General features: G+C 51.4%; 1 protein-coding gene and 1 long non-coding RNA gene across 6 annotated transcripts; one reads left to right on the top strand and one right to left on the bottom strand.

Annotated features, from left to right (window-relative positions):
• The first annotated feature begins 1,251 nt into the window (after positions 1–1,251).
• On the top strand, positions 1,252–23,066 carry TPM4 (tropomyosin 4). Of its 5 annotated transcripts, none has more exons than XM_072786905.1 (9): positions 1,252–1,558; positions 7,210–7,335; positions 11,674–11,807; positions 14,016–14,133; positions 14,623–14,693; positions 15,630–15,705; positions 17,318–17,380; positions 17,466–17,535; positions 21,607–23,066. In XM_072786905.1, the coding sequence occupies exons 1-9, from the start codon at positions 1,445–1,447 to the stop codon at positions 21,687–21,689; spliced, it is 855 nt and encodes a 284-aa protein (XP_072643006.1). In that variant the 5' UTR covers positions 1,252–1,444; the 3' UTR covers positions 21,690–23,066. The 5 variants fall into 5 exon arrangements, with proteins under 5 accessions (XP_072643006.1, XP_072643007.1, XP_072643009.1 ...); XM_072786906.1 differs by lacking the exon at positions 21,607–23,066 and adding an exon at positions 18,554–18,815 and having other exon boundaries at positions 1,266–1,558; XM_072786908.1 differs by lacking the exons at positions 1,252–1,558; positions 7,210–7,335; positions 21,607–23,066 and adding exons at positions 7,666–7,895; positions 18,554–18,815.
• A 431-nt stretch (positions 23,067–23,497) lies between these two features.
• On the bottom strand, positions 23,498–25,372 carry LOC140610629 (uncharacterized). Its single transcript, XR_012012219.1, has 3 exons — positions 25,081–25,372; positions 24,484–24,675; positions 23,498–23,675 (listed from the first exon to the last, which is right to left on the bottom strand). It is a non-coding gene; the product is annotated as an uncharacterized lncRNA (long non-coding RNA).
• Between the last annotated feature and the right edge of the window lie 143 nt (positions 25,373–25,515).

The following is a 25,515-nucleotide window of genomic DNA, read 5'->3' as shown; positions in this document are numbered from 1 at the left end:
TTAGGAAAAAAAAATAAAGGATGAATAGAATTTCCTAGTGGAGAAGTATGGGGTACGGGCAGTGGTATGTGAATGCATAGGGGTAACGGTTCACTTTAATTAACAAGAGTTCTCTGATCTCCTAGAGGACACCCACAGACAAGGCTGAGGCACAGGCCCGCCCCAAAGCAGCTCACAGTCCAGAACTGACAACAGAACAACGTACTGTGCACACACAGGCAACAGAACAACAGTAGGAGGTGCCACATTCTGAAACGTGAAAGGCTCTCAGTGTTCATCGCATGAAAAAAGGAGTGAATACACCTTTCTGAAGGCAGATTGTTGGAGGACAGAGGAAAAGCGCAACGAGGTGCGGGAGGGTACTCCTACCTACAAAGGCCTGGAGGTGGGGAAACCACAACCCCGCCTGGGAAGCAGTACTGGGGAGAGAGCAGTGGGTAGGAGTCTGGGTGACAAGATGAGCTAAGGCCACCTCCTGTTCCAGTGGTGCTGGGGAGCCACAGACGGACACTGAGCGGGGAAGCGAGGGTGGTGCCATCTAAGGAGGGCATCAGGGCCTGGTCTGGGCTGGCCTTGGCCTCCAAGAATTTCCAAGGCATGATGCAGGTCAATCTCACGCTGGTGATGCTGGCCCACAGGGGCAGGGTTGATGACAGAGAGACAGACACAGGAGAAGACAGAAGGACAAGGGAAGAATCTGAAGGGATAGAGAGACAAAGACAAAGAGATACAGAGAGAATCCGAGAGAACAAGACCACGAGAGATGGGGAGACAGGGAAATGAACAAACACGGGGTGGAGAGACACAGAGACAGAGAGAGACATAGAGACGCTCATTGGAAAGGAGACCAGGGGAGAAGATGATGAGTCAGAGACTTGCCAGATAGAAGGGGATAACCCAGGGAGCCCCCAGAGCAGTGGGAAATGGGATGGAGTTCTAACTCCCAACACCTGGAGGCAGGACCAGAGCAGAGAAGGGGGACAGGCGCCTCCCCACCCTACCTCGCCCCTACCCTGCACCCACAAGCAAGCCCTCTTCTGTGCTCCCCAGCACAGGTGGGCAAATTGAGGCCGGCCGATAGGTTGCCAGGGTCCTCCTGAGCCAGCGCTGTGCCCGCACGCCCACAAGGGACCTGTGTCACCAGGTTAAAAATGGAAACGGGTCGGGCTTTTTCTTTTCTTTTTTTTTTCCTTTGAGAAAATCCTAGGCCCAAATAAGGCGAGGGCTGTGGGGCGGCGGGTGAGCTGGCCAAGTCCTCCTGAGCAAGCGAGTGGCGGCTGGCCCGGCGGCCTGGGCTTGGGCCTCCTCCAGGACTCGCCCGGCAGCGGGGCGGTGCGCCCGGGAGCCTATAAGGGCCTCACCCCCGCCCGGCTGCTCACTCGCCCCGGCCCGCAGCGCAGCCCCCTCCGCAGAGTCCTCTGTGCCCGCGCCCCACCGCCCAGCCATGGAGGCCATCAAGAAGAAGATGCAGATGCTGAAGCTGGACAAGGAGAATGCCATCGACCGGGCCGAGCAGGCGGAGTCGGATAAGAAAGCTGCGGAGGAAAAGTGCAAGCAGGTGAGGTGCCATCTGCTGGGCCGGGTCTGGCTACCCAGTGCCCTCTCTGGGCTGCTCCTGGTCCCGGAGGCCAGGCTCTGGGACCCCAAGTGGGAATCTCAGAATCCTTAGTGCCTAGAGTCACGGCAGGGACAGGGGGTGATGCTCTGGCCAAGAGTGAGGGGACCATTGTCTTCCCAGGGTCCCTGATAAATAAAATCTTTATTTATGGGAGAGAGAGGTGACGATACCCTAGCAGGGCCGGGGCAAGCAAAGTGAGAGTGAATGCACACACGGGCAAGGGAGGGGTATTTGTGCATGCTGGAGGAGTATGCAAGCTGGAGTGCGCATGTAGGTGTGTTGGGATAAGAGTGTGAGTGTGTGGGGTTGTGTGTAGTAGAAGGGGTGGTTGATTGATGTCATGTGTGAGAGTGTATTTGTGCGTTTGGGCACTTCCGTGTGTGCACAGGTGGGGTGTGCACAAGTGGGGTGTGAGTGTGTGTGTTTTGGCTGGAGAGAGTGTGGAGGAGTAAATGCATCTGTGACAATCAGTACGTGCAGACAGAGGCATGAGCGTGTGGTTGTCGGAAGGTGGGTATGAGAAGAGTTTGGATGTGTTCGTGAGTCTGTGAGGGCGTTGGTGGTGGTATTGCCATGGGTTTGTGTGTGCGTGTGTGTGCGCCAAAGTTGACACAGCGGGCAGAGGCTGGCTGTGTGTGTGCCTGTGCCAAAGTTGACATGACGGTAATGGAATGTGTGTGTATCAGGGAGTATGTGTGTGTCGAGGTGACTGTATTTGTATTGGCATGTGTGTGCTTGTTGGGGTGATTGCTGTCAGAGTGTGTGTGTGTGCGCGCGTGCATGGGCATGTGTAGTGGTGAAGAGGGCAGTGGGGAGCTATGTGTGAGTGTGCGTCACCTTGTCCCCATGTCAGGACAGTCCCAGGTGTGACTGTGTAGGAAGGGCGGCCGAGTATGGGTGTGTGGTGGGGCCAGCTATGTCTAGCTGCTGGGGCAACTGAGAGAGAATCTGGGGCCTGGGATGGTTGGAGATTTAGGGGTGAACCTGAGGATCTCGATGCATCTCTGTGCATCTCAGGTGCCCGGGCTGTCCCTGCTGGGAGCCCAGACGGGAAAGGTGAGGGTGCCAGTGGCAGGTGGAGGCCGTGGACCTAGAGCTCTGGAGACAAGCTTTCCAGAAGACTCTGGCCATAGGGTACACCAGGGAGCCAATGCAGCGAGTGGACAGAGGCCTGGGCTGGGCAGTCCCAAGGCCACGGCCTGGAGCAGAGCAGATGTCAGCTGTCGGGGGCTGGGTGGTGGATCAGCCAGTAAGAGGAGACAGGGAGTGCTGCTCTCTCCGCAGCACCCTGCCCCCCACAGGGCTCCCCCACTCCCCCACCATCAACGACCCAGCCCTCAGGAGCATCAAGGTCTCAGATAAGTCCCAGGAGCCACCCAGGACAGTGACACTATGTGCCTAGCCCTGCCTAGTCCAGACGCCAGGCCAGCTTGGCAGGTAAAAAGGGCAGGCTCTGAGCTCAGCCTGGCTCTGTTCAACTAGGTCACTGGGCACCGTGGAGCAAAAGGCCTTCGCTGGTCTGTGCCTCAGTGGCCCCACATTTGAGACAGGAAAGTGACAATGGTGCTTCCCTTACGGCCACGGAAGGATTAGAGGTGACTGCAGGTGGAGCACTTGTCCTGGTGCCTGGCACAGAGTAAGCACTCAATAAATGCAGGATTATTTCCTGCCCTGCCCTACTTCCCCTTTGGGCCTCCCCCATCCCCCAGTGATCCCGGGCTTCCCTAAGAGCCTGTGACACATTCACAAAGGCCAGCCCCACCCCAGCACTCCCTGCTATACTCCCTTCCTCCCTCCTGGTTCCCCTCCCTGACAGACACCCTTCTCCCACCAGTCCTGAGCTGCTTGCTTCCATCCGTCATTTAGCCCTTGCCATGAGAGAGAGGTTTAGCTAGGGGTTCAGAGAAAGGCAAGTTTCTGGCTCTAATGTTCACTAAGGTGTGAGTGACTGATACAGCATAATCTCCCAAGGCAGACACAAATTCAAAATTGAAGGCTTCTCAATGCCTCCAGCCAGCTGCACGGCCAAAAGGCAGGGACAGGTTCTGTGGCCTCCAGCCGGATTTTCATTCTGTTCTTGTTTTTCCACAAAGCCACCCACTGGGGTGGACTTGTGGTCGCATCCAGGCTGGGTCTTCTAACTTTGACTCAGGACACATTGCTGCCCCTCTCTGAACCTTCAGTGTTCTTATCTGTGAAATGGGGGCACAGGCTACTTTCTGATGGCCAGGCATGGAACCCAAGATTCCAGAAGCCCAAAGCAGAGGCCATATTCCTAAGGGGCCTGATGGCCTGTCCTGCCTGGGAACAGAGGCAGGAGGCAATGACGGACTTGATTTACCTAGAGTGCCTTATACTTCAGGGGGGCAGGGTGTGGGTCCTGGGGTCAGCCTGCCCCTTGAGGACCCTGCAGCAAAATCTCCATTCTAGGTCCTGTTTGTCCAGTGTGGGAACAGGACCAGGAGGCCCAGCCCTCCCCGTTTCCTGCTCGCTCCCCTCCCAGGGCAGTGACATCCGCCACAACTGGCCTTTGACCCCACATCCTGCCTCAGCCCTGTCCTAGGGCTCCATTTACAAGGACTAAGGTGTGAATTCTGTGACCTTCTTAACCATTTTACCGGCAGGGAAACTGAGGCCCACAGAAGGAAGTGACTTGTCGGAGACCTTCCAGAGCCAGGGCAAGGCTACCCTCCCCGCAAGGTGCCATACACCAGCACACGCTTCATGCTTAGAAATCGGACGAGGGAAAGGAACCTGATTTGTCAGTCTTACTGATTTTTTTCTACCTGGCTCCAACCACTGAAGGGTTTGGGGTGTGTCATTGATTCATCCTGCAAACTTCCTCTGGACTGCCTTGGTGAGCACTCGGCCCAGCCCCCACGCTGAGTGATGCTGGGGCTCGGCTCAGGGGCTCAGCGTGACCTGAGCTCTGCCCAACTCTGGAGGGGCCCAAGCTGGGAGAGATGGAGCCAAATATGGAGGGACGCCCCTTGCCTCAGCAGTCAGGGCTGGACCAGAGGGCAGGACAGGGACTGGGATGGTCCAAGGGGGTGGTGAGGCTCTGCCCAGGGCGGCAGGGCAGGCCTCCCAGGGGAGGAGACATTGGCGCTGGGAGTGGAAGAGGGTGTGCTGGGCAGTAGGCATGCATCACCTAGAAGTCAAGTGAACCAGCTTTGGAATCAGTCTGCCAAGAGTTCAAGTCCCCTATCTGTATGGCCCAGGGCAAGTCCCTTCCTCATGCTAGGACTCAGTTTACCCTTCTGTGACATGCAGCTTCAGTGAGACAGTACATGTAGTGGGCCTGGTACTTTCTAAACACTTCATAGCCCCCTACCCACGTTATCGCGGTCCCCACTCCTTGTTATCCAAACCCGGCTCGAAAATGTCATGAAAAACCCAACCATCTTTCCACCTGGATGAGCCCAAAGCTGCAGAACTTGCTCTCACTCTGTCACATTAAGAGAGTGCTATGCTGGGCACATAGCTGGCACCTAGTAAATGTTGCACCCCACAGATCCTTCCAGGAGGAAGTCAGGTGAATGCTGGGTCATGCTGGCTCATTTTCTCAGTCAAGCCAGAAGTTTTACAGGAGTGCTAAGCTCTCAGAGACTACCATGTCAAGGCTTCCATTTTGCAGATGAGAAGACTGAGGCCAGAAAAGGGGACAGAGGTCATACAGCTGGGATTTGGAGCCAGGCTTCTGGGCTTATTGCCTGAAGGTCAAGATCAGGCCCTGTGGAGACTGACATAGGCCTAAGTTGCTGTCACCCTCCTCTTCTGAGCCTCCACTCCCCATTTCCTAACTCAGCAGTAGGACATTTGGTGGCCTTGAAGATGGGACAGGGGCCTTTTGAGAATTTGCATGGGGGCACCTGCGTGGCACAGTTGGTTACGCGTCTGACTCTTGGTTTTGGCTCAGGTTGTGTTCTCAGAGTTGTGAGATCAAGCTCATTGGGCTATACTCTCAGCATGGAATCTGCTTGAGATTCTCTCTCCTTCTCCTTTTACCCCTCTCACTTGTGCTCTCTCTCTCTCTCTAAAATAAATCTAAAAGAGAGAGAGAGAGAGAGAGGGAATTTGCATGGGCACACACACATAAAGCATCTGGCACATTTCACATATCATCTCAGGGGTGAATGTGTAACCCAGATCAGATTCAGAGCTTGACCTAGAAGCCAAATCAGCTTTTATAACATACTTTCTTCGGGAAGTTAGAGAAAAGAAGTCAGAAAGAGATGCAGGAAATCAGGCCTGGCATAAGGGCCTGTCCAGAGTGGGTTCAAATTCTGTGCTGTGTGACCTAGAGAGTCACTCCACCTCTCTGGGCTTCTTGCTGGGAAGAGGAAGCTGACGATGAAGCAGGGCCCAGAGACGGCTGCTGGCCCACCCTGGGAGCATGGACTGGACGAGGGGGTCAAACATAAGTCAGATCAAATTATGAGCTGGACTGACCACCATGGACCAGAGTTAGGGAGGGAGGTGCAGCCTAGAGGTGACAGAGAAGGCTTCCGGAGCGGACTCGTGACTGGTGTGGTGGAGGGTGATGGAGATGGAGGGTCTGTGGTTTGTATCCCATAGACGTGAACTTTTCAAACTGGGGTGCCAAGAAAGGGACAAGGCTCCCAGGATAAACAAAGAACCAAAAATTTGAGGAATGTGGGGGACATTTGCATTAAATGAACACAAGCCAGATGTGCAATAATTTTAAAGATTTAACCTTAGCCTTGGAAGAAAGTGGTCTTTGAGGAGCATCCCTCTTCTAGCCAAGCCCCCAAGTACAGGAGTGGGGCGGGCCTGAGTCCTTCAATCTTTCAGAGTATTTCGGTTTTTTTCTTGAGAGACAGAGAGAGAGAGAGAGAGAAAGCACCGGGTGGGGGTGAAGGCAAGGGGCAGAGGTACAGGGAGAGGGAGAATCTTAAGCAGGCTCCACGCCCAGTGCCAACTGGACTAGCGGCTCCATCTCACCTCCCCGAGTTCACAATCCTGAGAGCATGACCTGAGCCAAAATCAAGAACCCGAGGCTTAACTTACTGAGCCCTCCAGGGGTCCCAACCCTTCAGGGTATTTTGTGAGAAAGTCTGAGAATTCCTCTCCTGGACAACGGGGAGCCATGGCAGTTGTAGGCAGGGGGAGGGCAAACATACAATTAGAAATTTCCTCTGGCTGCCAATGTAGGAGGCCGAACTAGAGGGGGGCAGGCTGGGGTTCGGAGGATGGTCTAGGCCCAGAGTAGGAGACTCCTACTGCTGCCTACCTCAGGGCCACCAGCAGTCGGCATCCCTGAAACTGGGATGTAAAATCGGATGTGTGTTTCTGGGAAGTGTGTTTCCGGTACTCATTTCGCAAAATCTGTAAGCGATTCTGAAAGAGTATCCAGGACTCCCGAAAAGATAAGCGCAGCTGGTCCCAAGAGATGGGGAGGAGGTGAAAACCATACTAACAGGTAGCACTGGAGTGGGGCACTGTATCCCTATCCCCGTTTTGCAGCTGAGGCAACTGAGGCCCAGACTGAGGGCCCTGGTGACTGAGGGACACGGCCCTGCGCCTCGGGCGCGTGGCCCCAGGCTGACACGTCCCCCGTCTGTCCCCAGGTGGAAGAGGAGCTGACGCACCTCCAGAAGAAGCTGAAGGGGACGGAGGATGAGCTGGACAAATACTCCGAGAACCTGAAGGACGCCCAGGAGAAGCTGGAGCTGACGGAGAAGAAAGCCTCCGACGTACGTGCGCAGTGGTGGGGGCACCGGCGGCTGGGCCAGGCGGGAGCCCCGGGCCCGGGCCGGGCCGGGCAGGCGGGCGGGCAGCGCCGGAGGAAGAGGAGGAGGAGGAGGAGAAGGCGGTGCCTCCCGGCGCTTTCTCCAAATAAGTCCCGAAAAGGGGCACTTTCCAGCAGCTGTGGCCAGCGGTGCCGACGTCAGGCCCTCCCCCAGCGGTGCTGACGTCGGCGGCCGGGCCGGGTGACCTCATCGCCCCGACGGCGGCCGGGCCGGGGGCGGGGAGAGGCGGGGGCGGCCCCCGCGCAGGCAAAGGCTCGGGGGCCGGGGCGCGGCTGGTGCAGCTTTCGCCGGAGCCGAGCCGAGCCGAGCCGAGCGCCCGCCGCTGCCCGCCGCCCGCTGCGTGCGCCTCCGCGCCTCCGCGCCTCCGCGCCATGGCCGGCCTCAACTCCCTGGAGGCGGTGAAACGCAAGATCCAGGCCCTGCAGCAGCAGGCGGACGAGGCGGAGGACCGCGCGCAGGGCCTGCAGCGGGAGCTGGACGGCGAGCGCGAGCGGCGCGAGAAAGTGAGAGCCCGCGCCCGGGCGCCCCCGGCACCCCCCGCGCCCCCGGCACCCCCGGCACCCCCGGCGCCCCCGGCCCAGCGCGCGCTTCCCCCCTTCTCTCTGCGCCGCTCGCTTCCCGCGCTCCCCGCCTGCGCTCGGCGGCCACTACCCGGTGCCCCCCCCCCCCCATCAGCCCTCTGGCCTGGCAGCTCCCGGATCGCCGACCTGCACCCCCTTCCCCGGGCCGGCCGCTGAGACCCCCCTTCCTCCGCAGTCATCCTCCTCCCCGAGCCTGGGACGGGGGAGGGGGCGCCGCATCCGGATCGGGCGTGGCCGGCCGAGCGGGTAATGGGGGGATGGGGCCGAGGAGGACGCAGGATCCCGGAGTGGGGAGGGGGGTGGGGGCGCCGCGCTGCCGTGCGACTCCGGGCTGGCGCCGGGGTCCTGGGCGGGGGGTGGAGGCGGCCGGCGGCTGGACCTTGGAGCGGGAAGTGAGAGTGGAAACATTGAGCTTCCATTGTCTGGGCTGGACGAGCCGGCCCGGACTGGGGTGGGGGTGGGGGGCGTCGCACTTTCTCCCCCTTACGCGGCTTCCCGGCTCCAGCTGAACTTTCCCAGCTGTTCCCGGGGCGCGGCGGCGACGTGTCTGCTCCCGGCGGGGGGCGGAAGTGCAGCCCGGAGCCGCCGGCCTTTCCCTCCCCGCCTGGTCCCGGCAGCCGAGCGACCGGCCGCGGGACCCCGCCTTTCTCCAGAAGATCTTAGGGATGTTAGCTCGGGGGCCCTCGACCCAAGACGGTTTGGTGTGCCCCAGATCCTCGCTGTGGGGCCTGAGACAGATAATGGGGCTGTAGGAGGAGGGCTCTCTCCGCCCTCCCTCCTGCCTCCGACTGCCCCTCGGGGCTGGACCGATGGTGGCAACTCCCGGGGCTGGGGAGGCGTCGGGATTCTAACGCCATCCATCTCCTACCACTTGTCCTTAACCCCTGGGAGCGTGCCTCCCCATCCGTAAAGCAGCGGTGACCCTAATGCTGGCCCCCTAGGATGGTTGGGAGGGTCCGGGAGGAACGGCACATAGTAGGTGTTCAGTTCCTGGGCAGGGCAGTCTTTCCAGCCCTCCCTGTCACCTCAGAAGAGCTCAGTCTAATGGGTGTGATGGGTACAAATCAGGCTGGCTGGTAGCATTGCAAAGGGGGTTCGTTGTGCGAGCAGGACGGGGAAGCAATCACCCGGCGGGGCAGGCTTCAAAATGGAAGTTGAGCATTTATGATTATAGCATAAGAGTTTGCTGGAAAAAGAGACCTAGGTGTGCAAGAAAGTTGGGGGAGAGGGTGGAAGCCCAGGGCCCCCAAAAGCTGGAGTTTCAAGGCTCAAGGGTGCGGACCCCAGAAGTGGAAAAGGTGCCCCAGGTATTGACAAGTCTGGAGGAGAGCCCCACACCGCCTGAGTGTTGGCCTGAGTGGAAGCCTTTCGTCCTGTCAGGGTAGCTCTGGCGTGAGGAGGCCTCAGAAACCTGGTGCAAACCTCAAACAGTAGCTGCTTTGGCCTCTTTCACACAAGTAACCAGCAGAACCCTCCCTCTGATCTCATCCCAAGTCATCTCGCTGGAGGACAATTACTCCTGCTTAAAAATGGCCCTCAGCCTCGAGCCAAGATTGAGGAGTAGGACCGTCCAGTTGGGAGGAAAGATGTTTTTGGAAAGTTGTGGATTTCTTCAAAAGTTTGCTTTTCAAAGCATGCTCCTCTTGATCAGGACGGGGAAGTCTGAAGAAAGTTCTTGGGCAAAGGAACTGAGCCCAGAGGGGAGGGCAAAAAATAAAAGGTTTCTCAGTCTCTTGTGGAGAAAGCCAAGAGCCGGCGTGTGGCAGACTTCTGGGTCTGCCTCCCAACAGCTGGTTTCGTTTAGATTTTTGTGTGATTAACCGACATCTTCCTGTTCCCTTGCCACATGTATCTAGCAAGCCTCTTTTACCTTATAAGGGAAATCCTTTGTAGAGTGTAGAAGCTTTGATTGCAGGAAGGGGTGGAGCCCAAAATGACTAGCAGTGACTAGCAGTTTTTCAAAAATACATATATATGTCTGCATGTATATAGTTGTGTGGATCAGCATTCTTTGAATCCCGGACAGTTGAAAATGTGCCAAATGCATGATTTTCAGGATTCAGAGCTCCCCACATCAGGAAAGTCTCACTTTAATTTTTAAGAGACAACTCATGAATAGAGCACATTTGTATGATTTTAAAAATCAATACTTTGCTAATGCGGATGGTGTTTCTTTGGGGGGGAGGGGTTGATGAACATGTTCTGGAATTAGGTTGTGGTGTTGGTTTTTGGAGTACTAACAACTATTGAGGGAAAAAAGATTAATACCCGCCCCCATTGCTGAAGGAATTAAGATTCATGTTATTAAAAAGAATAAAAGGCACCCACTCCTTGGAAGAAGTGGGTGAATTTCTTAAAATAGTTCATTGGTGGTTTTAATGTATTCTCCAAATTGGTGTTTCATAGGAAGTTGCAATCAGAAACACCTGTGGGAGTATGCCCTCCATCTGCTGCTAAGAATCTGGAGCTGAGGAAAGTTTCCTGAATCTCTGCGTTTTTCAGCATCTCTGGCCTCATTCTTTCACTTTTTTTTTTTTTTTTTTTTTTTGGCTTATAAATTCAGGGGGTTAGGGGAGGGAGCAGTTTCCTACTAATTTTTATGGCCTTCCCCACTTCAGAGATTGCCTTGATATGAAGCAGCCAGTGTAGCTTCCCACATTTCCTCTTGGTTGAGTCAAATTTCACCAACTCTTCAATATTTCTTGCTGCGGGTGGCTGCCCTCGAAGCCCCCACGGGACTCCGCAGGGTATAAACAGGTTCAGCCAGGGAAGAGCCGTGGGCTGGGGTTCCTGAGGCCGTTTCTCACCAGTTCTGACTGCACGTAGTTGGACCTCTCACTTTCCCCGTTGTAAAACACTGGAGGATTAAATGAGGTGAAATCATAGGACTTCCCACACACCAGGTGCGATGCCACACCCTCAGTGACAGGTATTTGTGGTGTTGGGACGGGGGAGGCTCAGAGCAGTGAAGCAACCTGCCCAATGCCACATGGCTACAAATTGGCCAAACAAGGGATTCTGACCCAGGGCTCTTTGAGTCTGGAGTTCCTATTTTTATGTATGCTGCCATATTACCTTCCTTGTAGGTGAAAATACCTTGAAAAGCCGGTATCACTGTTCCGACATCCCTTCTGTGCCTGTAACCGAGTTCTCTTTCCTTACTTAGATTTTTTTGTCCCTTTATCTCTGGGCCAGACCTAGTTCAGGGTGGTGTTCTGATGGTGTCACCCACCTCTCCCATGTTGCATGGCCAATGTTGACCTGAGGCTTCCATGCTCTTGCATGCCTCTTACCATGGAGGTGACAGGGAGTGGAGGAGCTCCTTATATGACAGGGTGAGCCAGGGCACTGGTGGCCTTAGTCTCTGGGAATCCCAGAGAGGCCAGCCAGCGCTGTCTTCTCACAGCATGGGGTACACTTGTCACTCTTCTGCGTTGACTTGACTGCCTGTCCTATACTGAGATACACATCTTTGTCCTTGAGTGGTGGATGTTCCCGGATGTTTTCGAGGAAGATCATAATGGAAAATTCACATTCTCCAGAGGAGAGTGTGAATTCCTTACTGCCTGCATTCCCGGGTGGGCTTTGGGGGTAGGGGGGAGCCTGTCAACCAAGGGAAGAGTGCCATGTGAGCTGGGGACTCCCTGCTGCCGGGCTGGCCTTTTCCTTCTTAACCCGGCTGCACCTCTGACCTCCCCAGGCCGAAGGGGATGTAGCAGCTCTCAATCGACGCATCCAGCTGGTGGAGGAGGAGCTGGACAGGGCTCAGGAACGACTGGCCACAGCCCTGCAGAAGCTGGAAGAGGCAGAAAAGGCTGCGGATGAGAGCGAGAGGTAAGGATGCTTTAGACCTGGCGGCATCAGTGTTTGCTTCTCAGAAGTGGGGATTGTGCTGTGTGACTCACCACCTAGAGCCGGGGTGCAACTGAAGGAGACAACATGGACGTGCTCATGTGCACACACATAGGAAGGCACGACAGTGCCTTGTGGGCTGCCATGCTATGTAGAAGTGTTTGTCATTGGGGTGATTATGAAGAAAACTCAAAACCGGCAGAGAAGATTTAAAAATGGGTAGATGTAAGCCTACAAATATGACTGTCACTGGCCACCAGTTTGCAGAGGGCTATTTCGTGTGTTTTCTGAGAGCCAGTGCATCTCACTGGTGTTCTCAGGATACCAAGTTCCCCGGGGAATGGGAGAGGGGGAAGGGAGGTGAAAACTTGAAATGGGCCATATGGATGGATGGATTGTTAACACCCTCCCATCAGGCAGGCTTTAGATTGCTGGGCAGTGACAACTGTGTGTCAAGGACACATGCAAACCAGCACCATTAACGTACTTGGAACTGACAGTGTCCCTCACCTCTGTGGCATGCCCTCTACATTTGGGCCTCCAAAAGGTTACTCCGTCCTCCAGAGCAGGATAATTCTGCGTTCCTTGGTGCAGGCTCTGGAGGACTGAGGGCAGATTGTGTAATTCACAGAAGCAGCCGTCTCTGTGTGGTGGTAAATGGGTTCCTTGTGTGGTGATGGTGTGGGCTGGGCCACTGGTCATTGTGTATCTACCACACGATCACACCAGGATTCTCATTTCACCCATCCACTGTGGGTTCCTGGTATAAACCCCTCCAAAGGATTAATTTTTGATTATGCTGTTGTAACCATAAATTGGAGACTCAGAACCAACTGGGGAGTCTTGGAGATTGACTTTGCCAGTTGCCCATGTAGGAAATTTCTTCCCCAGGCAGTGGAGTGGCCTGTGTCAGGGGAGGGCATACACCCCAGTGGAGACTCTGCTTCAGCCACCAAAAAGTATGGAGGATCTGGTCACAGGTTGCTCATAGCTGTGCCTGGGGCCTGGGTTAGCTGTTGCCCATGTTCATAGGCAGACCAGGCTGGCCAGGTGTCTCACTTCCAGGACCTCACCAAACCCAGAGAGCCTGGGAGGGCCCCTCACTTATCTGTTTCCTATCACCAGAGACCTTTGGTGACACCCTTGTTAGGAGGCTGCTGGTTATGGTAGAAAGAATTCTATACTTGGGAACCAGAGGATTGAGATTCAGGTCTTTTCCACTGCTGCTTACTTCATATTGGGCAAGTCACTTTGATCTCTCCAGTGCTGCAAAGGTTTCCCAAGCTTGCTCGGATGCTGAGGTTAAGGCTTAGCACAGATGTGAAGACGTCTTGACAGTGAGTTAGAAACACTAGTGACAGCCCAAATGGAAGTCTTTATTGAACAGCAAGACCTGTATGGTCCTCCGCTCAGGGCAGGCGTGACACACGTCAGTACATTATCCTGGGTTGGCCTCTTTGGAGGTATCTGATCTTAAGTAGTACACTCCAAGCAGTGCAGGCCAGTGAGCTCAGTTCATAGTCACCAAGCTGTGCGGTACATTCCCAGCTGTCCCAGGACACTGTCCTTTCCAGACTGGATGTATCCACTTCAGTTCAGGTCCTTCTCACCCTTCCCTTTGTGGGCATCTGCCTCTGACCTGGTCTTCCCACTGTACTCCCTTCATCTTTCTGGTTTCCATTCATTGTTTTTGAAACCATCCTCTGCTTCCCTGTATTCTCTTCTGGAAAGGCTTCCATGACACATAACACACCTCTGCCCCCCGTGCGGTAGAACTCATCATTCCCACAGCAAGGCTGTCCCAGACCTCATCACATTGTGGTAACTGTTGGCACATAAGTACCTCTTGTTACTAGTCAGTGAGAGGCTGTATAGGATGGGAGTATGGACCCTGGAGCCAGATCACTGGAGTTGGAATCCCAGCTCTGCCACTTACTAGCTACACAACCTTGAGCAACTTACTTGGCCTATGCCTCAGCTAATTCCTCCGTAAAGTGGGGATGGTGTCCCTCATAGGGCATTCATGAAGTTGAGGGCAAAGGGGAAGTGAATGAGAACCGCTTTTCAATGTACTCTTTAGAGCATGGTTCTTGGTAGATAGATGTCAGAGGGGTATTTGGATGAGCAGATGTATGCAGCTGTATGATGAGCGGTAACCTGTGAAGGTAATGACAAGCTTGCTCCTTGCAGAGGAATGAAGGTGATAGAAAACCGGGCCATGAAAGATGAGGAGAAGATGGAGATTCAGGAGATGCAGCTCAAAGAGGCCAAGCACATCGCTGAGGAGGCCGACCGCAAGTATGAGGAGGTGAGTGGGGCTGGCAGATGGCAGCAGCAGGAAGTGGGGAGGAAATGGATCTGCGATAGGGAGAGCCCTGGGGCCGCCAAAGGAAGCTTTTGGTTAGTTCAGCTGTCCTTCTGTGTCCACATCTGTTCTTCCAGAGATAGCCACTTGGCTAGGAAACTATCTTTCCACAATGCCAGAAAGGCCCGGGGAATTGTATGACACTTGTCTTCCTTAGTAGGGAAACCAATTGATCAGATCACTTTTTGTCTCGCTACCGGGTGTTTTAGTACGGTTTGGCTCAAATTGGGAATCCGAGATCTTCAGACCACGAAAGCTCAGTTGCTTTCCTGCCGGCCTCGGTAGTCGGCTTCCCCGACGTCTGCCTCACTTCTGGGGCCCACATCTTCGCAGATGATCTGGATGAAGCCTTGCTGTCTATGAGGGCGGTGGCAGGGGGCATCCTAGTGGACATGGATGTTGGGGGTCTCAGTTGATCCTTTCTGTCTGCAGGTGGCTCGTAAATTGGTCATCCTGGAAGGCGAGCTGGAGAGGGCGGAGGAGCGTGCCGAGGTGTCTGAACTGTGAGTGGTAGAGCAGGACAGAGAGGGACCCAGCTGGGCTCCTAGGGCACAGTGGGAGGGAGTTTGTCAGGTAGGAAATTGACTGACTCGGTAAGGCCTCTGCTCACTTGGATGGGCAGCTGGGAGTCGTAGCTCGGCCCCTCCTCCGGGCCTCCCTGGCTAACAGAGAGTGTCTTTTTGTTCTTGCTGCCCTGGAAAGTGCTGCCTATGTGTTGACTCTTCCCACAAAGGTATTGGGAAATAGAAGTGAGCAAGGCAGTAGCAGAGAAACCTGGAAGTCCCATTTTCCCAGAAAGGATAGCTCAGGAGGCTGTGCCTTCTTAAGAGAACACTTACCTATGGAAGGCTGATTTGTCAGCGTTTCACTGCCTTGTTCTTGATGTCATTGTTTGCCTGTGACACATTCCTGGGGTTGGGGGGTGTGGAGGTGAGAAGCTGACCACAGGTCCTGCAAGCTCTGAACAAACAAAAAGCCTCTCCCCTTGGCTTTCTGTGAGGAGTTCAGCCCAGTGGAGCATCCTGCAGTGCTGAGAGAGAGGATCTAGTTTCGCAAATCCATTCAGAGCTTGCCTCCTGGAGTGTTGGGTGCAAACTGATTGCTGTATCTCAGCCTCCTGCACTCCATTTCATTCTTACACCTTCCGGAGTTAGCCTCATCAATCATAGATTTCACAAGTCCCTGTTGCCTCACCCTTGGCGAGAGCCCAGGAGTGCTTTACAAACCTTCCAAATATTCCTCGGCCTGCTGCGCCTTTGCCAGGCATGATAGGGTTTTGATAAGTGCACAGCACTATAGCTCTGAAAAAAGCCATTAACATTTTTCCCCCGCATTCCTTCTGGGGGCCCTAGGCAGCGTGGATTCCTCTTTTTGAAAGCTTTCAGGGGAATTGCCTTGCTAGGGAGGATGGGACATAAAACTTCTTTGTCTTTGCACAGTAAATGTGGTGACCTAGAAGAAGAACTCAAGAATGTCACTAACAATCTGAAGTCACTCGAGGCTGCATCTGAAAAGGTTGGTGGTTGGCTTGGCATTGGTGATTCATTGGACTTTTTTCTTCTCCCATGATGCTTGGGAGTATGCCAGGGTATCAGGGGTCTAACCTGTATTTCCTAACAGTAGCTTTGGTGCCCAGAAACAAGGTTTTTCCCCCATAGAAAGAACTGTCCGGTGGTTAGATTTCCTTCAGTAGGGTCTTTGCACCATCTTTTATCTCCACTTTCTGTGAGGTGGAGATGGACTATGGGATTCGTACCTGGTCAGGCTCCTTTTAGGGAGATCTGAGCAAGATTGTATACAGAGCTTCACTCTCATGAATCCCTTGGATCCTCAGAAATAACACTCTAAAAGATTGAGCAGCAGATATGAGAGGTGGAATTGGGCTCTTTAGGTTGAAATCGTACCCAAAGCAGTCATTACAGGATAGAACCATACGAGGAACACTGTACGTACTCCTCCATGGCCTGCCCTATGAATTCACTGTCCTCACTTCCTCAGTCTCCTGCCCTCCTACTGCCCTCCAGTTGCACTGAACCTCTAGGTTAGGGGTTTCTCGGCTGTATAGCCCCACATACTTCTTTTCCTATCATGATGGTTGATCACATTTGTCATAATTAATTACATGCCTTCTTTGCTAGGTTGTAAGTCTTAGGGACAGGGACTATGTCTGTCTTGTTTTAGAGTTGTGTCATTAGTATTAACAGGGATACCAGGAGAGTTGATGAGCAGTTGTAGCTCATGTGTGCATGCTAAATGCTGTCCTGGGCCATGGGGGGGTAGATGTTACAGTAGTAATATAGCTTCTACTCTTCAAGGCCTCAGACGGTAGTTGAGTAGACTCTGACCCCAGTAATAAAGGGACTTTAACAAAGGGACCTTGGGAAGTTGGGGAATGTATCATGAGGAGGTGACATTTAAAAGGGCTATAAAGCATGATGAAGGCCAGGAGCTCAAATTCCAGAGTCAGGTTCCAGTCGTGGTATGGTCACCTCATAGCCATGTGACCCTAAACAAACTACTTAACCTCTCTGTGACTCTTTACTCATCTGTAAAATGGGATCGAGTATATCTAACAACATAGTGAGCAGCTATAAAGATTAGCTGATACTACATCCGAATTGAACCTTGTAAGACAAGAATAATTTCTGACAGGTAGTCACAGGGAAAGGAACATCCTATGCTTGGGGGTTTGGGGGGCCCAAGGCTGGGAGCCTGGAGAGTGCACAGAACGTGTTTGGGAAAGCTGGTGGGGAGTGGGGTTGGAAACATCAATTAGGCCAGCTGTGGAGGGCTCTCTGTGGCTTGTATTTCCATTCAGCCATCTGCTCCAACTTCATCACAATGTCAACTCAAGTTATCCAGCCCAGGCCTTCAGCTCAGTCCCATCCCAGAGGGCTCCTCAACAAATTCTCTTGAGTTTTGTTGTTTTTTTCTCTTGAGTTTTGTACACTTTTTTTTCTACCTGAAAAGATGCTGCGTCCACTTTGCTTCTTGGGCATGTCCATAGTGCTTCAAGTACATGCTTTTCTCCAAGGAATAGAGAACCTATATTCTTCTATGCTTTTTTTTTTTTTTTTTTTTGGTACTTTTTTTTTCTTTTAAAGTACTGTTTTGGTTTCTCACACAGTATTCTGAAAAGGAGGATAAATATGAAGAAGAAATCAAACTTTTGTCCGACAAACTGAAAGAGGTGAGCATGATCATACTCAGCTAGTTCAAGTTCGTCTCGCGGCTAGTCCTGAAGCAATCATAGTGACTCCTTTCCTTCCTTCTAGGCTGAGACCCGTGCTGAATTTGCAGAGAGAACGGTTGCAAAACTGGAAAAGACAATTGATGACCTGGAAGGTATGAAGCTACTACCTAATTATGTTTGTTCTGCCTCCCACTTCGTGACAGTCTGCTGATAGGTGGGAGGGGTTGAGCTGGGCTTTGTTCATCCTGGGAAAGTGAAGTGCGGAGTGACAGCACATTCTGGAAATCTGGAGCACTGGAACAGGACAGCGCAAGTTAAATTCAGACCTGGGTTTCCATTTTTCAATGAGTAAAAAAATCTCTTTGCTTAATTGGTGCCACATGTGAATACAGAGACCCAAATATGGCTGATTTTGTTTTAAAAGTCTTCAGAATTTCCTTCAATTTGCTCATTCCTGAAAGACGCCTTGCATTTTTTAAATGCCTTTCATTTTTACAGAAGCTCTCTCCCAGAGAGCTCAGAGCTTATCACAATATGAGAAAATGGAAATACAGAGAATGTAGACTGAAAAAAAAGACTCCAGTCTGCAAGTCTGGTGCCCACATATCCCAGAATCTCTTGAAGAGTTCCAACTAAAAAAAAAAAAAGAGAGAGAGAGAGAGAGAGAATTCTGTCCTGTGTTTTTCATAAAATAACTGGGAAATTCTAGCATCTTGGGATTCAGACAGAACATCCTAAAACTATCTGTCCCACCCAGAAAGGGTGCCAAACTTCTTCCTCAGACCACGTGTCCCAGTGTTTGGTTTGGGAGGTGAGGCTTCCGTATAAGTGAAAATACCCCCCAAAGTATAACCTTTGGTCTGGCTGATGTCACTGAAAGTCCGAAATAACCTGGGGTGTAGAAGCTGTGTCCATTTTGAGCCCCATTCTGTTAAAGGCTCATTATGGCTAATCCCCCAGAGCCTCAAATCACTTAGAAACCACTCCATTGATCTTTGGCTGCTTCATTTGTTTTACATAGGACGAAACTTTCTTCTAGTTCATGCTTTGTTTTCTCACTTTTTTTTCCTTCCTCTCATTGTTCATCTATGGCACTCCATTCCGACCCTCGCGTTCTGTTCCCTGTACCTCTTCTTCCGAACTCTCTCCCTGGGGACCTCCACCCTCTAGACGAGCTATACGCTCAGAAGCTCAAGTACAAAGCTATCAGCGAGGAACTGGACCATGCTCTCAACGACATGACCTCTCTCTAAGAGGGAGCTGGGGTGCCACCCTCTGTCCTAGCAATACCGAAGTTGGCCTTCTCACTGTGATGCCTACGCTTCCCGTGGGCTTCTAGAAGCCTGTTTCCTGCCTCCTGGTTTGGTCTTTCAAGCTTTCCTCTGCTGTGTCTGTGACTGTGTGACTGAAATAAAGACAGGCGTTCCTCATGCCCAGGCCCTCATTTTCATTTTCTTCACTTGCCGCTTTTGAACCGTAGCTGTGAGGCCCTTGACGATGGCTACAACAGAAAGTGGGTGGTTCAAATGAAGAGCTCATTTCAAAAGGAAAATGGTGCCCACATGATTCTTTTCTGCCTGTATGGAAACAAGAGCCAATTTGGCATGAGCTCTCAAATATGCACTAGCTAACTATATCTGCATGCCAATAGCAGTTTTTCCTTAAATAGAAATTGTTTTTGAATGGAGACTCATCCAGCCTCTTAAGCAGCTGGGTAGAGTCAGCAGAACTCGCAAAAACTGGCAGGCTTGCGTCTAAAAAGAAGCTACTCTTGAATGGGGTTTGACCTACGGATTCATAAAGCGGCAACGGCATTCTGGTCTCCTTATTTCTTCCTTTTCGCATTTGTTTTCTCTGTGTTTTGAGAGTGGTGTCCAGGTTTCCCTGTGTCCTCACTGTGCATGGAACATCTACCCAGCCCTCTGTCCTGCCAGGAAGTTCACCAGTGAGCCTCACCTCTGTCCCTTGCCCTTAGAAAACAACTACAAAAAAAAAAAAAAAAAAAAAAATAGAAAACAACTACACAAGGAATGAAAGTGTATCCCATTAGCAGGGAAAGGGGGTGGAAGCTGCTGGAAAGCCAGACAGAAAGAGATGATTCATTCCCGAGTTCCAAACAAAGTTGCCTGAGATGCTAACATCTATCTTCTCATCCTTAATTTAACTCAAAGCAGGAACCTTGGTTTGGTTTGGTGAGAACTCATAAAGTTAGCCTATGGGCATGAAGAGACCATGCATATAGTAACCGAAAGCTCATAGATTTTTCCACAAAAATCCAAATTTTAAATATTTTATCCATTTCTCTGCACCCCATCCACACCACCATAAATTATCTCAGAAACCCTGCCATCTTGATGTCCCAGCTTGTCTTCTAGACTCCCCCTTGAACCTGGGAGTAGAATGAACATCTCCAATTAGATCATCAGTTTTTTTTGGTCACTATAGCTTATCCCTCATCCTAGAATTTCTTATCCAGGTGGGAACCTCTGTCCCAATTCTTCATAATCATCCCTCCAAAATCCCTCTCCCCTTAAACTGTATAGCCTTTCACCCCCAGCCGCTCCCTGGTTTCCTGTTATCCACCCTGAGCTTTTCCATAAGCCATTCCCCTCACACACTGACATACTTACGCTCGTGGAAAGGTTAGACTATGTAGGGGTGGGTGTTGTTTGTTCACTCTGTATATTTGTTCCTGGGATTTTTCCAAATGTATGTAGCCTCCACCCTTTGAAATAACTGCAGCCCTGCTTATCCAGTCATTCTGCTTAACTAAGTGCCTAAGTGGAACTTCATTTACAGAGATTTGGGCTGTGGAGATCAGCCACTACCCGTTGACAGTCTACGAGCCTGTCACACTTCTCAAGGGCAATTGATACTTTAAGAGAAAGTCATTTTTATCTCACACCTAATACAGAGTGGCTGCCAGGGAATCCCAAGTGGCAAGGTGAAGGGAGGTCAGGATTTGTAGTGGAGAGACCTGGGTTTGAATCTCAGCCCTGCCATTTGAGGGTCTTCAACAAGCTGCTTAGCTTTTCTGCAAAAGTGGTAGCTCAGTTACTGAGGGTTAGGTGAGATTGTGGAGAAACTGGCTCACACGGAGTGGGCACTGTCCATCCATGTTAGTCAGGCCCACGGCACTCGCTGTATGTTTCTCTGACAGAATTCGCCCCAATCATAGCAACGTGATGTTTTTAACTGCATCAGATGAAAGGTTCAGCAGTTCTAGTTGAAAGACTGCCATCGTTGCAGTCATTTTCTTTTTCCTTTCTGAAAATTTCCAAGCTGATCCTATCACGGTTGAGGCATTTTGCTTTCCTACAGTATTTTAATGATTCTTGGCCTAGTCTGTTATCAGCCATCACTCATTGCAAACCAGTTCTGTCATGATCACTGTCATGCATAGCTCTACAGGGCACCTTACTTTTTCAGTGTTTAAAAATTTGTCAGCTCAGTCACGTAGTAACTCACCTATAGTCTTAGATTTTGAGGCATGTTGCATTTATCTAGGGTTTGACTATATATATTGCTATGGACACAGATAAGAGTAACACAGTTTTGCCTGGAATTTAAATGGCCGCTCCCAAAACCTCCAAAGGAAAATCAGGTTCAGGATTATAATTTCCTACCAAAGGCTAACTAACTGGCACTAGGGGGGAAATGTAGTTTCCCATATCTAGGACTAAAGTCTTATGTTTGTGTAACCCTTCTTCAGTTCTGAAGTGCTCATTGTTTTTCCTTATGCTAATCCCCATGCCCTGTATTGCTATTGTTATCCTTGACAGATGGGGAAACTGAGAGTTAGCAAGGTTAAATGGCGCATTCCAGTAGCACAGCTGGAGTTTAAGTGCAGGTGTTCTAACTCTAGATTGCCAGATTTAACAAATGGAAACATAGGACACCCAGTTAAATTTGAATTTCAGATAGGCAATGAATAGTTTTTTAGCATAAGTATATTTCACGCAACATTTGGGATATACTGGTACTAACAAATTATTTGTTTACTTGAAATTCAAATTTAATTGAAGACTGTGTATTTTATCTTACAACTCTGACTCCCATATTTTTGAAGCTTGATCTCTATTATCCCATGGTATACTACTGTAAGTAAAATGTAAAGTACTTTCTCTGCTCTGACTTTGACAGTTTGTGGAGTTTAGAAACTTTTTTTCCTTAACAAAGATGCTTATTAATTTATTTTCCCCCCCACTCTTAATCTTTACCAGAAAAACTTGCCCAGGCCAAGGAAGAGAATGTGGGCTTACATCAGACACTGGATCAGACACTAAACGAACTTAACTGTATATAACCAAAACAGAAGAGTCTTGTTCCAACAGAAACTCCAGAGCTCCGTGTCTTTCTCTTTTCTTGTAAGAAGTTTCTTTTGCTATTGAATCTTCGCTTTGCTGGAAATGTCAAGCAAATTACGAATACATGACCAAATATTTTGTATCAGAGAAGCTTTGAGCACCAGTTAAATCAAATTCCTTCCTTTTTTTCAAACGGCACCAGCTTTTTCAGCTCTATTTTTATCCTTAAGTTGCATTTATTCATAAGGTAGGCAGGGTATTTCATATTGAGCATACTCTCTTAAGACTGAGGGCATTTGGTTCCTGGGAGAATAGACAACCCTACACTTTCAAAAACAACTCCAGTATCTAGTCAAGGGTCAATTTAAAAGGCCAAGGAATATATAATCTTCTGGGCCACTGTGTCACACGACAGGTATCCAGGGACCATCACATTAAAATATGGGTAGGGATTTCCCGGGGGGGGGGGGGGGGGCGGTGTGAAAAGCCAGGGGGAGGGGGCTGGCTTTGTGGGAATTCATAAACCATAGAAAGATTAACCTAATCATCTTGGCTCTTTCCCACACTCCACCATGCAGAACAAACATTCTCTGAGCAGTCAGCATGAGAATACTTAGGAAATAATCATAATAATTACCCAAATATTTTCTGGATAGATCCTTGATGTTACGCTCTTCTACATGTTCCTCTCATTCTAAAGTTGGTCTCTGAGGAGCAGATAGCTTATTCCAATAATGACCCATGCTTGTCTGCTCTGATCTGAGACCGTCTATTCAGCAGGAATAAGTGTGGGTAGAAGTCAGTCTTATTTCGAGAAGTCCTATCAGGAAGACCACTAGCCATCAATAACTGAGTAGTTGTTAACAAATATTGGGCAGAAGGGGGCCTTTCTGACAGCAAAGTAGAGATAAAGTAATTGGCCTAGTTTCATCTCCTTTAAACTTCAGGAATGGCAAACTGAAGATTTAGTTATGTAGGACTTTAATTCCTTCTTCAGGACCAAGTTAATAAAAGACCAAGAAGAAACTCCTGATTAAACTGGATATGGAGTATTTTGTAGGCAGGGCTGCACATTTTGGCTTTGTTGTAATTTCTGCTTTCTTGATTAACATCTCAGAGCTGAAACATTCCACATTCCCCAGCAGTGTGGGGGCCAACTCAAGTTTACAATGCTGACAAAATTACCCTGCTTCTAGCTTATCCAAATCCTCTGCCCCTCACTCCTATTTATTAAGCATCACACTACCCAAAGGTACACTAGCAAATTGTGCAATTGAATAAAACCCACTTTTCATTTAGATTCTTGCAACTGTATCATATGTAATAGTATCACTTTTTCTACATTTTGGTCAAATAAATTTTTACATAAACTATAATTTGTGTGAACTTTAGAATGTATTTGGGGGGGGGTGACGTGGAAGGTACTCTGGTTCAATGAGTGTTAATGGGATGGGAGGGAAAGATAACTGTGCCAAGATTATTAACAAACGTTCCTTGCTTTATACAATGACTTCATATGGGGATTATGATCTCTACATTCAGGAGAGCACTTTGCCTCAGTAATTCAAAAGCCCCTATCCTTTGTTAGACCCAGTCATGCCTGAGCCAGGCTGTGAAGAATAACTAGGATTTTACTAGGATGAGACAGGAGCAGGGAAAATGGTCCCTGTTGAGTCAGGAAAGCACAAGGCCTGCCTGCATATATAAAGGAAAGAAGTAGGTAAGCTGGGTCCATACTGAAGAAAGCCTGAACTTAAAACTTTGGTCAGGAGGAGAGCTGTTAAAGACTAATCAACAAAGAAACACATTAGGAAAATTCACTTAGTCTATTTTCAAGGAGGACAAGAGTGGGAGCAGACCAGTGGGCAGTAAGGCCAGTTAGGGAGATGTCTCCATTAACCCCAGATGGTGCTTGCCGTGGAATGAAAAGGAAGAAGTGATCTGGAGGAAGTAATCTTAAGACAGCTGACCAGCTGGCAGGTGACCTGAAAAAGAAAAGTGTCAAAAGATGACTGCAGTTTCACTACCTGAATTGTTCTGCTATCTGCCTCAAGATCTGATCTTGGGGAAGTGGGGTAGGGAATCAAAAAGAGAAATGAAAGCCTTTAAAAAACTAATGTGGTATGCAAACCATTTTTTTTTTTGCCACCAAGTACAATTAAAAACATCTCCTTGATGTTGAGTATTAACATTTAGCTGCTGCTGTGAGCTTATTTTTTTTAATATTTTATTTATTTATTCATGAGAGACCTGAGAGAGAGAGAGGCAGAGACACAGGCAGGGGAGAGCCCAATGCAGGACTCGATCCTGGGACTCCGGGATCACACCCTGAGCCAAAGGCAGCAGCTCAACCACTGAGCCACCCAGGCGTCCCTGTGACCTTGTTTAGATGGTAGATGCGGAGAATGTCAATGACTAAAGTATAATTGCCTTCTCTAAGGGCCCTACCATTACTAGACAGAAGTTCCTTCTCCCCCCTCTTGCCCATCGCCTTGGGCTGCAACCTAATCTCAGGATACTACTGTTCCAGTCAATCAGGTGCCTCGCTACATAAAGAAGTGTTCTGGGTTTGTTAAACCGATCTCGGATCTCCCGGAGTTCCAGATCCCGTGAAGTGTATTGTGGAACGCAGGGAGAGCTTAGGAGCAGAGTGTGAAGACCTGATCCTGACAGACCCTGAGTGGGGGGCACTGACAGGTGCCTTAGGAGGAGTACACTGCGGAGTGAAATCTGGATCAGAGAACAGAATCATCAGGGAGGCGGGTGGAGAGAGGAGCAAGGTTCAACAACTACTTAGAACCAAGATGGGAGACGATGAAAGAGCAGGGTCAAGGATGACTTCGGCTTCACTCATAAGGCAATTCGGGCCAGGCCCGTTGGAGTAGAAGTTGCCATGTTCAGTTGCCAGACAGGTCGAAGTCCCTGGGCCAAATCCAAGAAAGCGGCTGGTGGATGGCTGGGGGATGGATTTCCTCAAAGAATCACCTGTACGGAGAGTGAACGAGCTGCCCCAGGGTGCCAGCAGACCTGGGACCACCGGCAACGCCTAAAGCACACGCGGGGACCCCGGGGACTGCGACACAATCCGAGGAGCAGCACCCAGAGGGGGCCAGGCGTGGGCGACGGGAGACACCCGCAAGGAGGGTGGGCGGCGGCTCCGCTGGAAGCTCCCCCCTCGGCCCCCCCCCCCCCCGCCGCGCCCGGATCTGGATCCAGATCCGAGTGTAGATGCCCGCACCCCCCGACGGCGCGGCCCACCTCCGACCCGCAGGTCATCTCGGGCTTCCCAAGCCTGCGCGTCTGAGCTCGGGCCCGGTTCCCCATTCGGGAGCCTGGGGAAATCACTGAAGCTCGGTTTTCTAACCCATCAACGGGCGGGAAGCCCAGTACCAAGCCGGCGGGTCGGAGTGGGGCCACCTGGTGTTGTTTTCCCAGTGCGGACCACTCGGGCAGGCCAACACCAAGCTCGGAGCGACGTCCCAGCATCCTCACGGGGCTGCATCCGCGGCGGGGCGGCCGGCGCTCGGGCTCTGCGCAGGCTCCGGTTAGGTCCGAGGGCCTCGCGGCTCGGGCGGCGGAGGCCCGGCAGCGCCAAGCGGTCCCCTGGCCAGCGCCGAGGCCCCGGAGGACGTCTCGCGGGGACCTCGCTTCGACCCCGGCTCTGCCTTCCCCTTCTCGCGCCGGGGCCCGACGCCGCAGCCGCCGCACAACGCGGCCACCCGCGCGGCCCCTTCCCGCGTTCTTCCCAGCGCCTACTGAGGCTGCGCAGGCGTGAGGGCGGGAGAGCCAGGGCCCGCCGCGCGCGCGCCCTCTGCTGGCGCCTAA

The sequence above is a fragment of the Canis lupus genome, chromosome 19 (assembly GCF_048164855.1).
Source record: "Canis lupus baileyi chromosome 19, mCanLup2.hap1, whole genome shotgun sequence".
NCBI classification, from domain to species: domain Eukaryota; kingdom Metazoa; phylum Chordata; class Mammalia; order Carnivora; family Canidae; genus Canis; species Canis lupus.
This window is presented reverse-complemented; position numbering and strand designations above follow the sequence as displayed.

Coding starts and splice junctions, on each gene's coding strand:
- TPM4 (XM_072786905.1), top strand. CDS start 1,445: ATGGAGGCCATCAAGAAGAAGATGCAGATGCTGAAGCTGGACAAGGAG. Junction 7,336..11,673: donor CGGAGAAGAAAGCCTCCGAC/GTACGTGCGCAG, acceptor TGACCTCCCCAG/GCCGAAGGGGATGTAGCAGC. Junction 14,694..15,629: donor CGTGCCGAGGTGTCTGAACT/GTGAGTGGTAGA, acceptor GTCTTTGCACAG/TAAATGTGGTGACCTAGAAG.